General features: G+C 41.0%; 1 protein-coding gene across 2 annotated transcripts in view; it reads right to left on the bottom strand.

Annotated features, from left to right (window-relative positions):
* The window catches only part of mmp24 (matrix metallopeptidase 24), a 95,886-nt gene that overhangs the window by 11,231 nt on the left and 72,309 nt on the right, over positions 1-12,346 (bottom strand). For both annotated transcript variants that reach the window (XM_085160412.1, XM_085160413.1), the window contains exons 8-9: positions 8,675-8,813; positions 4,819-5,085 (exon numbers count right to left, since the gene is read on the bottom strand). In XM_085160412.1, the coding sequence (XP_085016538.1) occupies positions 4,819-5,085; positions 8,675-8,813 (406 nt within the window). The remainder of the gene's footprint in view (positions 1-4,818; positions 5,086-8,674; positions 8,814-12,346) is intronic.

Here is a 12,346-nt window from a genome sequence, read left to right as displayed (position 1 = left end):
GTGACATTCAAGACACTCGAGAAAACGCCTGTTCAACATTTGTTGCCCTCCAACAATTCTTGCATCTCTTTATCTGTTATCTTTTTATATATTAGAATAAAGCAAACATAAATAAAGGCTTCTTGAAAGAATGAATGACGAGAGAAAAAAAGTTGTGACTCAAATTCAGGATCTCCAGCCAATACACTCAAAAAATTGAAATTGGGTGGTTGTTACATGCATAAAATCCAAACTTGTAATTTGAACTAATTCAAAAACTATTCAGCAACTTAATTTGTTCTTGTTGAGATGACATGATACAATCTAGTAAGAGTGGTTAGTTGCCTGGATCCAGCCACTCTTACTAGATTGTATCATGTCATCTCAACAAGAACAAAATAAGTTGCTGAATTTCATGCAGATGTTACATGATTTAATTACGTTCACCATAGAAACATGGAATTATTTAGTTCAAATTACAAGTTTGGATCTTATGCATGTAACAACCACCCAATTTCATCTTTTTTTGTGTAGTTGCATCCCCGAGTTGATGATGCTGACATCAGAGACGAAGAGGCGATGATTATGAAACTAAAGTTTATCACACAATAAATGAGCCATAGTTTAGATGTATGTACATATAAATGGTTCTAATGTGTTATTACAAACAAACACGCTGCAGTAATACTAGTTATTGTTGTGTTTGTCATTGAGGCAGGACACAGAGGCTCCACCACGTCGACTTCTGTGCAGTTAACTTCAAACCTGTTCATATGGAATTTCCACATATTTGACGCACGCAAAGGAAAATATTTGAACCCTTTAAAGCCGGTCGGAGCGGGCACGCTCTGTTTTGCGTAACTATTTTTAAATCCCGGTAGCTCTGCAACCACGTGAGCTAGTGCAAATATTTTTTTGCATCTGAAACCGGAGGAGTTGTACTTACATCTTATGCCATCAGCTTGTCCTCGGTCACAGTTTCTTTCCACATATAACTTTGCAAAAACTGCATAAAAAGCACTTGCAGCAACAAAAACATAATATTCCAGAAACACGCTTTGCCGATCCGATCAGCTGTTCATAACACTTCCTATGTTGGAATAGACGTCAGCGCGAACTTTTGCATGTCCGCAATGACCTGCCCGAAACCGGAAGTGACGTCATTTTCGCGGAAATGTAGTTTTTTTTATCATGAGCCTATACTGGTGTTTTTAAAAGTTATCTTTGACTTTCTGACTTTCTGTGTGGTTTCTGGGATGCTTAGGACTCATATTGCACTGCTGCAAATAGTTTATTTTGATGCATATGCTGCTTTTTTGCAAATTTGCATTATAATATTTATTTTCGTTTTTCCTGCAGTATATAAAAATTGGTGTATTTCAAAAATAAAACTATGAAGACACTCAAAATAAATTTCCTGTGGTGGGAAACTATTTTGTGCAACTTTTTTGTATTTACAGTTTTGAGGGATAAGCCTCTTAAATTTCTCTAACTAGAAATATATGTTAAAAAAACAAAAACGATTTTCAATTTTTTTTGTAATTTATTGCACTTTTTTGCAATTTATGTAATTACTATGCACTTAATGCAGACATATTATTAAAATTTGGGCTATAATGGTTGTATTGATGTATAGCAACTTGAAATGCTCCCAAAAATGGCTCCACAGCATGTAAACATATAATATAAGCTCTGGTGGACTTGGCTCTATGGTAGGTCTTAAAGGGTTAACAGACGAACTGTGAGGCAAAAATGCAGGTAAGGGACTTTAAATATGGCATCTTGTAATTTCCAAAACGTTGTTTGTTTAGCATGTAGCTAAATAGAAATCAGCACTAACCCCAAAAGCTATTTGATTTTGACCTGCTGGACGTTACGACGTTAGAGTCATGTGCCCGACCTTTTAGCTTTTTTAATTAAGAAGAATCATCAGCTTCAACATAGCCGCTGGATCATCGCCCTGCAAGCTCCAGAGCTCCAGCTGTGAACCATCTTAAACATCTACTCTGGTACCACAGGACCACAAAACAAACACTCAACCATATTACACACATATTGCATGAGCAGCTACTGGTTCAGTGTCAGAAACACTCGAGGTTTCTCGGGTGAAGTGGCGCTGCACTCACTAACACCAAACAGCGATTAACAGGAAACTCCTCGAAAACTGTCTCCGAGGGAACGAACACGTCCGTGCACGGCACAGAAAAACGCCGTCCTCCACTCTGAAACTGTAACTCATCCATCTGCAGCTCTGGTGTGTCCCTGCAGTGGTGGATCTTATTAGAGGCAGTATCATTTCTGCTGTGATGTGGCGGCTGTGGGCAGCGACCATATTCTGGTCCCAGCAGTGGATGTTCTCACTGAAGGACGATGTTATGCAATGCCTGCGAGACGGCTGCTGTAACAGGAAACACTCAGCGACACGTGAAGAGAAGAGTGCATTTGTTAGCTAATGTTACAGTTTTATAAATATCAGCTGTTTCCTCTTCAGGCGTGTGGAGGCAGCCCTTCAGTTCAGCAAAGAGACCATCTTATAAAGTCATGCATTCAGAATTTTACTGTAAAAACAGAAGCAGGTGGTTGGACGTTCTTTAAAAAAATGAAACAACTTCCCGGTGGATCAGTTCGTCTCCACGGTCACTTAGATCCTGTTTGTTGTTACTGGATGTGCCAGCTATGATGTCACTAGCGCCCCTCATCATTTAACTGATGGTAAACAAACCAGATCCAGTTTGTAATAAAAGCTAACGTTTGCTCTAACATGTTGACACGCTGCTCGTCTGCACACACGCAACGGTAAAGACTGAGTTTGAAGGTTTTTCTGAGGATACGTGGTGCCAAACATCCCTCTGGTTGTTGACGCAGCGACTAAAACACGGTTTGAACTCAGCTCTGTATGTTTACTCCTCCACAGACTCTGCGAGGGGATCACATGCCGTAGCTCAACAACAGAAACACCCACAGGGCTTCTTGTGCCGTCTGCCTTTTCGTCTGCTCCATCACCTCCGAACAGCCCCGAGGAAACCAACGCACAGTCGCACACATTTGTCTGATGCCTCTAAAGTCCCCGCAGGACGCTTTCTCATCTTTGACACCACACCCGTTCTGTCACCACGTCGCGCATAGATCGGCCTCAACTCCACAGAGGAAGCCGCAAGGTCACAAGGTCACCGCTCAAGGAAAGGAAGTGACGATGGACAGTTTTCTGTGTGTCACACCTCAGTCGCTGCATTTCATGATCCTGCAGCATAAACAGCCGACTAACAGGGTTTTTACTCAGGTGTCCAAACGGACACGGGTATTTTTGAAAACCCAGATTTTTATATGCGTTTGGACCTTTCGTTATTGTTTTCATGAGATCAATTTCTACAATGGCGGATAGACAAAACACTGCTGCTGTTAATCTATCTGCAGTTTGTCCACGCTTACATACACACAGTTACCGTCCCTCCATTTACACAGACAGACGCGTCAGAGTGAACATTCACAGCCTGACGTCGTCGCTTTTGAATAAATTTAATTGTTTTAAATTAAAATGTGTGCATGCTGTATGCATTTGGTTCATTCCTAAGTTGTGAGTCTACACGAGCCAAAATACTGTTTTTGGTTATTAACATTTGAAATGATGACGTCACTTGAAAAGTAACACAGAAGTAAACCCTGTTTACTCTTTCCCGCCCTGACTTCTAGACTTCTGATTGGCCAACATTTCTACACGGCTAGGATTTGGCCTGTTCTTGACAACGTTTGACGTTTTTGCCGTTTACACGTGGACAGAGATATTTTTCAAAACCGTGCGTGTGGGCGTGGCCTCAGTGTAAATATAAGCTGCTGATTGTGACTCTGCATTACAGTTTTTCTTCAGTTTACAGTCAGCTGAGTTCTATGCATTTTTCAAATGGACGGATTTTTCTGTCTTTCTATTATAAAAGTAACATTTTTGCATTAAAATTGCTTTTACCTGATGTCTGTATATTATGTAACTGACTGGAGTCAAACTCTCATAAAAATGGAATTTAATTCAAGGAAGTTTATAAGAAAACAAATGTGGGAGACAAACTGTAAATATGTTGGAAGAAATTATTGCTGTCTGCGTTAATCTCGCTAAAATGACATTAACGCCATAAATGCATTAATGCGGCAAATCTCTGTTAGCAAGGTACCGCAGATCGCCCCGTGTGTGGGGCTGCACGGCGTCAATGCGGTAGCACGGTTAGCACGGTTAGCACGGTTAGCTCGTTAACGCTGTGTAGCCCCACGCACGGGGCGTTAATGCAGCGTTAATCCTGACGGCACTAGAAGAAATACATGTGCAAAGTGGAATATTTCATGAGAGAAACTCGCAAATTTATTAAAAAGTTTAAATAAGTAAATTTACAAGAATGCAGGGCTGGACTGGGACAAAAAATCGGCCCGGGCATTTTGACTAGAGACCGGCCCACCAAAAATGTGACGTCATTCAGGGGTAAAACCGCAAAGGATTCTGGGAACTTGTGGCAAGCGGTACTAGCGCAGGCAGGCTTTCAATTGAACTCAGTTACACAGCGATAAAAAGAAACACAAAAAATGGCAAGAAACTGTTGTATTATTAACTGCAATAGCCGGAATATAACTGCAATAATTCTTCTTCAGCTTGCGTGAAAATCAGTGTCAGAAAAGTTTGAACATTAACACCAAATCAAAACTAAATTATACTGAAACCATTGTTTTTCTCGTGTTTTGAATTCTCTCAGCTCTAGTGTTGTTGCCGTCGTGCACGAGGCGATGCTGAGATCGATGAAGGCTACCTCAGATCTCGTCTCACGGCTGAAACCAAAAGAATAATTAGCTGCCACTCACATCCCTCCCTGCTGATGAAGGCGCCCTGCGGAGCGTCCGGTATTCCCTTCCACACAGTGATGGGTTTGGGGTATCCTGCGTCTGTGGTGTGCTTCTCCTCGTTGTAACGCCAGTACTGGTCCCCTTTGAAGAAGTACGTTTTCCCGACGGGCTCCCACCGCAGCGCCGTGTCGATGCCACTCTTGGGGAGGGAGCTGCCCAGCTCCACCAGGCTGTGAGGGTACCCTGGCTCAGCCGTCACCTCCCTGAACACCCAGTATTTATCACCTGGAACCAGTGTGAAGAAGTAAGTGAGCATTTGAATATGTTCAGTTTGTGTTGTGATCTTACACAAGCAGCAACAGAACTGCCACAAATGCAGTTCCTTTAATGTCCACTCGGGGCTCCAGTGAGTCAGTCCCCACAGACCCAGCAGGTTTAGTCTTTACGGTTACATTCAACCATAACGTCCTGCTTCCATCTTCTTTATACAGTCTGTGGTTAAACTTTATTGACTTGAACTAAATCATTTATCCTCCAAACAGTCTGAGAAAATGTGTTTCTCCCTCAGTTTCTCAAATGATTATTTAATATTTGAAATCCCAGATATAGATCATCAATAATCGATTGTTCTCTGGCAGACGGCCGATCCGTCTGCCAGCTTTTCTCTTTCTAGGTTTCAAAAATAAGCCGCTAGCTGCCAGGAACACTAACGGAGGCGAAAACACGACCTCCCCGGCGTCGTATCATAAATAAGAATCTTTATAGATACTCTTGTTTTTGGCGGTGGGGTTGCACGGGACAGACGACTGTGAAACTTAACAGCCGTGGTTAAAGAGCGTCGATTTCCACTACAGCGAGAAAACAAAGATTAAAACAGCTGCTCTGTAGCTTTGTTAAATATTCAGCTCTCACTGTTCGGAAGAAGGATACGGGCGAAAACGCAAAGAGACGTTAAATAAATAAAAGTACTCCATGAAGCCCCTTTAAAGGCTGATTAAATATCCTGCTGTGACAGACGCTGCTTTAGGAAGCCTGCACTGATCATCTGGAAAAACACACACAGTAAAAACAAAGATTAATACAAAGCCACTGAATCCTAATTATGTCCTTTACAGACACTAATAGCTACTCAGCAGCGTTTAAAGCACTTTATAATGTACATTATGAATTAATGGGTAGATTTAAGCAGGAAATTACAGTTTCTGATGTTTTTTTAATGTGTTTTACATCCTTTAACTTGAAGGCTTGTAAACTGGAAAGTTTGATTCAGACTGGTACAAATATGTGTTTGTGTTTGCAGTGTGTGTGAGCGTGTATTCATATCTTTGTGGGGACCAAGAATTGTAGGTTTGCTACAGGTCAGTGTCAGGGTTACAATTAGGTTATTGTTAGGTTGGGTTAGGGGAGGGGCTTATGTCAATTAGATGTCCCCACAAGATATGAATACCCAACGTGTGTGTGTTGTTGTTAATCATTAATCATGTGTTTCTTTGGCTCTTTTCTCATCAGTGTGACGCAAATCTAAGATTAAGATTTGAACACAAGTGAATGTGATGTCCTCAGGAGTGATGTAAGGACAGAGTGTGTCAGTGCTGACGGGAACGTAAGAAAGAGTGAAAGAAAACGAGAGACACAGTCAGCAGGACGGGGATGAGGGAGCTCTGGGCCGGGTGCTCCCCGCCGCCACACCATTCTCTATTTCACACTTTATTAAATATGAGGAGAAGGCGGGCATGCAGAGAGCAGGACGGAGCCTCATAACGCTGAAGCAGATTCTGCAGAATTTTTCAGCTTATCAGGTAAAATCAAGAGATTTTTTTAGAGCAGGTAAATTCAGCCTCATTGAAAATGAGAGACACAGAAATGTTTAAGCTCAGACTGAAGGTGGAGGAAGGAGTCAGACCTGAATTTATATTCCTCTGTTTAATTCTTCATACCTTCTCATGTAAACATCACACAAGCGTTAAAAGATCTGATTTAGATTTGGCTGATGTTCTTATCAACATCATCTTTTGTGCACCTCAGGATGTCTGTCACTGGAAATGATTCAGCAGTGTTGGGGAGTAACGGAGTACATGTACCAGCGTTAATAGAGGTGGGAATCACCATACATCCCACGATACGATATTATTGCAATTTTTAAAAATTTTGCGATATTCAGATTCTGTACATAAAGGTAAACTTTATCAATATTCATTTTCTCTAATATCAAAGTCTCACACTCAGTCTTTCTCTCATTTCAGTTTGATTGTTGACAAACTGAACGGTTTGTATTACAGTCTAGTCCAACTTAACTGAATCAACCATCTGGTACAATTATAGCTATTCTGAACTATGCAGTTTATGAAAACTATGCAGCCCCTTCAGCAACTGAAGAATTTGAAAGTCAATTAAAACAAAATATAATTTTACATTAAATAAAAAAAGTTTTAAACTTAATTAAAATAAAACATGTCTTAAATTAAAATAAGTAAACTGTCATGTTTATTAAACACATTTGGACAGTGAAGGAATGTCAGGATTCTTGCTCAGAAAAAGGATCAACATGCTCTGAAGTCAGAGCACAAAAACCTTTTTGTAACAAAGTATCGATTTCTGCTGTCCCTGTATCCATACATTATTAGCAAACAAAATATCACCATGCTACACAGTATCCATTTTTTCCCCACCCCTAATCATTACATATTTAAAATACAAAATATGAGTAACTGTATTCTGTTACAGTTACCATTTAAAAAAGTGGTATTTAGAATACAGTTACTTTGCCTTTCAACGCCTCTCTCTGTCTCTGCTAGCAAAGTTGACCCAGACAACAAAGTAAAGCTAGTTTTCGGCTACGAGCCCGACACGAACCCGATGTATTAGCCAGAGGTCCCTTTACTACGGTTCAGAGTCGCGGACCTGTTTTATATACGCGTGGAATAGTTTTCTATACGAGATCGCTGCAAAAAGTGCAGCCTTACCTAATGTTACTCATTTATATTAAGATTTAAACATCTGGTCGGTGTTGGTATGGAGAGTAACCTTCAGTAATGGTAATAAATCACACAGCAATAGGACATTCATGTAGTTGTAAAAAGCTTGATAATATATTAAGTAATCCGAAGTATTTAGAATACGTTACTCTCATTGAGTTACTGAACGTTACAGAATACATTTTGGGGCATGTAATCTGTAATCTGTAATCTGTAGTGGAATACACTTTAAAAGTAACCTTCCCAACACTGTTATTCAGGGTGTAAATGCATTGATCCAAAATTGAAAGGACAAGAGGACCAGCAGCAGCACACACTTTGCTCACCACTTGGTCGACATCACAGAGTTACCTCCCTGCAACTTTGTCGACTTCTCAAAAATGTAAATGACACTTAAGGATCGCTGCTTTGACACAGTGGAGGAGAGCGAGTTTCCATCACAGAGGCACAAGAACGATTTAGCATAACGTGACTTTGCTGAAAATATCTGAAAATGTTCCGTTAACACGACAGCAGGCTGAATTTAAATGTAAGGCTTTTGATTTTTATACGCCTGCTCTCAGAAAACAGGCCGAGCGTGTGATGCCTGTTAGTACGGCTGCTAAATTATGCAAAATAAATAAGTTTGGTCAGTAATGAGATCACGTAACATCAATACAACATGAACCAAATGTCCCTCAGTGAGTTTAGAGTTTCATTAAGGGGGTCAAAGGGCAAAAGGAGTGAATCGCTGCACGTGCCTACTCGTTATACAGTCTTAGAATGCTCCTCCGTCTGTTGATGCCATTAACAAATACGAGTTATCTATACATGTGTTTGGACTGTGGACTGTGACGCACCGATATTAACTGTTAGTCAGTGTAGGAAAAACTATATGCCTCAAATTTTATTCCACATACCTTTGAAGAAGACAAATTTGCCGTCAGTCCTCTCGTAGGCGGCGTCGATGCGAGGTGGCAGGCCTTTCCAGAACTGATCGATCTGCATGGGGTAGCCCTCCTGCACCTTGTTGTTCCTGAGACGCCAAAACCACCGGTCCTAAAAAAAGCCCCAAAATTCATCACTGCAGAGCGCTGTGCTAAAACAGCGGCAACGTCCCGAACTCCATAATTAGACAAGCGCGAGAAGGAGTTACAGGTGACCTGAGGAGACTGAGTCATGCAGCTGGTCATAAAGGACGGCGAGAGGAGATGAAAACTGGCAGAGATAAAGAAGATGTGTCCTTAGTGACGGTACAACAGTGAAGTCCTCCAGCAGAACCAGATGTGCTTAATGTGTAACAGCTGAAGCACAACAATTATTATCAAATATTCTCATCGTTAACAAAGTTGGCTTCATTTTTTTATCTGGAGCTTTTGTGTTTAAATGTTTTCAACAAAAGAGAGAAGCTCAGAACGACAACAGAAACCGTTGTGAAGGTGAGAGGAGAAGAAATAACTGGAACAAAAAAACGAGCAAAGACGAGACAGAGACTGAGATGTGAAAGAAATAATTATGCAAGTTAAGAGGAGGACTACAGGGAGGGGAGGCAGCAGGGAAGAGATGTAAAAAGGAGGAGAGGAGGCGAGCATAGAGGAGAGAGGGGAGCTGAAGAGGAGGAGAAGAAGGCGAGCATCAATCTGAGCTCATTATCATTTGGCTTTCGTGAATCTAGGACACAGCCAAGCTAAGTCCCCCTGCTGAATGATGTGCGCGCGCACACACACACACACACACACACACACACACACGCTTGTGCTTCTATTTTTGTGGGGACTCTCAGTGCTTTTCCACAGAGGAACAGCCAAAAATGTCCTCGCTTTCTATAAATGTCAGTATAAGTCGGGTGCACACGCACGCCTGGCCTAACATCATCGAGTGGACGCTAATGCTTTTCTGTCTGAACCCAAACAGAGAAGAAAAATCAATGCTTTGCATTCAGCAAAGAAGCCATGAGTGCTTCTCACAGAGGAAACATCCCATAATGAGCGTCTCCTTTTAGACGCCCACCAGCTCTCGCTGCTCTTTATGTCCTCACGTGCCCCCGTCCTCCAGTTAAAAGGAGACAAAAGATGCTTGTTTTCCTGACTGATGATGGTGCATTCAGGGACCCAGCGTTCTTCCGTGGAAACGGTGGCTTCGTTTTGAACTATTATTGATATTTATTGGATGCTTATCTGTGTCATTCAGGGGCACACGAGAAAAGCTTTGTTTTGTTTATTACATGTTAGTGCCACCATCTGTTTTGTAGGTGGCATCAACTTTATTTGTCAAAGGAAAACCAAAATGAGCTTTGTGGGTTTGTTAGGAGAAACTCAACTCTTGAGTTTTTAAAGTGGCCCAATTTTGTGTTTCTTTGTTTCCTGTCATATTTCTCCTGTTTAGTGGTGGGCGTTCATATTAAAGAGGTTTCTAATAATAGATGCAATCCCAGTGAGCTGTTAAACACTCAGTTTAACCCTGCTTTTAAAACTCTTGAGCCTGTATGATATTACAGAGAGGACATATCCAACATAGTCATCTCAGGTGCAGAAGCTCCGCCTACCCGCCTTGTGTTTTTAAAAGGAAGCCGATCAGAATACGACAGCATACATTAGTACTACTTTAAATTTCTGACTGAGTTTGACTCAAGAATCCATGCTGGCCGCTGATCTAGCAGCCACAGCGATCCTGTTTTAAGTGACGATTGAAGATTTTCTCCTGTTTTTGTCACAGTGGGAATGAATCCAGCAGAGCAGACGCAGACAGACAGGTCCAGCTGAGACTGACAGAAAACAGAGACACTCACTGACAGGCAGGAAGGACAGAGAGCCAGACGAGTCTGTGACCTTTTCGAACATTCAGTTTAAATATCAAAGACATCCAAAATGATTTTTTCTTCTGCTCAGGATGAGATTCTGTCTCAAAACAGAGGTAGGGCGAGCTAGCTAACTGCAGGCTGTAAGAACAGTAGGTGAGATCCAGAGAAGGATTTTTGTTTAAGCTAAAGAAGCATTACAAGTTTTACAAGTTTTACAAGACAAAAGTTAACGATTGGTTGGTGTGACATTACTCTGCACCATGTTGGACTTTTAAAAACTCAGCACTGTCCGGTATAAGGCAAAAGAGTTCGAGGCTGCAGGGGCAACGGTTAAGCCATGCTAGGCTAGCTAGCCTTTAGCAGTGGTGATGAGTTTTCTGAGAAATAAAAACCTGGATTTGTTGCTTGTGTCATGTCAAATTGTTATTTTTTAATCACATCAATCACGTCTTGCTGTAAAATTAGCTTTAGCACCCAAACCTGCACTTCCACTAATGTCCACTTGAGGCTGTCTCCAACAATGAGTCAGTCCTCATTGACGCCCATATTAAAATAATACGAGTCTCTATGGGCTAGCATCCTGTTTATACAAACGCTACAGGTGGTAAACTGTTTATAACTCACGTTTAAAAACTATATTAAGAATTAAAATTAGTCTCATGATTTAAACTCATTTCAAATGCAGTTAAGGGACTAAAAATTCATCTTACTTTGTACTTAACTGCACAAACAGACCTTCCACATCCTAATATTTTATTTAAATGCTGCGTCACACTGATGTGCAGGTATCTGTGTGTGTTACTTGGCAAGCTTGCTGGTATTAGCTCATCTATCTACAGTCTTTGGCCTGTTGGGTGCTTTGAATATCTAAACATTTAAAATATATAATTAAATAAAGCCATACAGTTTACACTACTACATGCAACACGCTGTAAATGTGCACGCCTGCTGTGTGCTGGCATGCGAGTGCCTACAGAGCTGCATCGGTGGGTTACTAACTGTACTGGAAGCATATGGCTGATGCTAATGATCATAGGCTGGATAGCGCCATATGCCACTGGGCTGCTTCTTTCATCTGACGGCACCACGAGAGTGGTCGTTTTTAGCACCAGCGGCCCCGCGGTGGCGTCCAAACCCATAATGTTGGCAGTGTTAAAGCCGTCGTTACCTTCCTAAACACTAATCTGGACCACGCCGTCCAAACCTGCGTTTATGGATAATGATTATGAGACATAAACTTCAACCATACTTCCAACATCATTGCTACTCTGCATCCTCCTCCCGTAATGTTCAATTAAGCTTTATCTAAATCCCCCAGTGACACCCTGTTTTTTATAGCAACCCACGGCTGTGTGACTCACCGTCTGTAGGAGATAACAGCCATTAATTACAGACACAACAGCATCCTGTTCAATAAGCTCGTGTTGGAACAAGCACTCGGGTTCTTTAACAGGATGAGATATCAAAGAATTTTATTGGTTTGATGCATTTAAATATTTCTTATTTAGACGTTTTAATGTTTCTGTTATTTGATGGGAAGCAGTTGGCACTAAATTTTTGTTCCGGCCTTTTTTCATATTTTCATTTACAAATCTGGAAAATAAATAATAAATTAAAATATTTTTCTCTGCTTTTACCCAGTGGTCTAATTGTTTTTAATACTTAAAAATAGTTATTTTATGTTATTGTAGAGATAACTTAATGTGATATGAGATTTGTTGTTGCTTTATTTTAATGGAGTCCCTCATAATTTACATTGTTTTGGTGTTTTCAATGCTGTTGTTGAATATTT

This window comes from Neolamprologus multifasciatus, chromosome 5 (genome assembly GCF_963576455.1).
Source record: "Neolamprologus multifasciatus chromosome 5, fNeoMul1.2, whole genome shotgun sequence".
Classification (NCBI taxonomy): Eukaryota; Metazoa; Chordata; class Actinopteri; order Cichliformes; family Cichlidae; genus Neolamprologus; species Neolamprologus multifasciatus.
The sequence above is the reverse complement of the archived record's forward strand: the minus strand, read 5'-3'. Positions and strand labels throughout refer to the sequence as shown.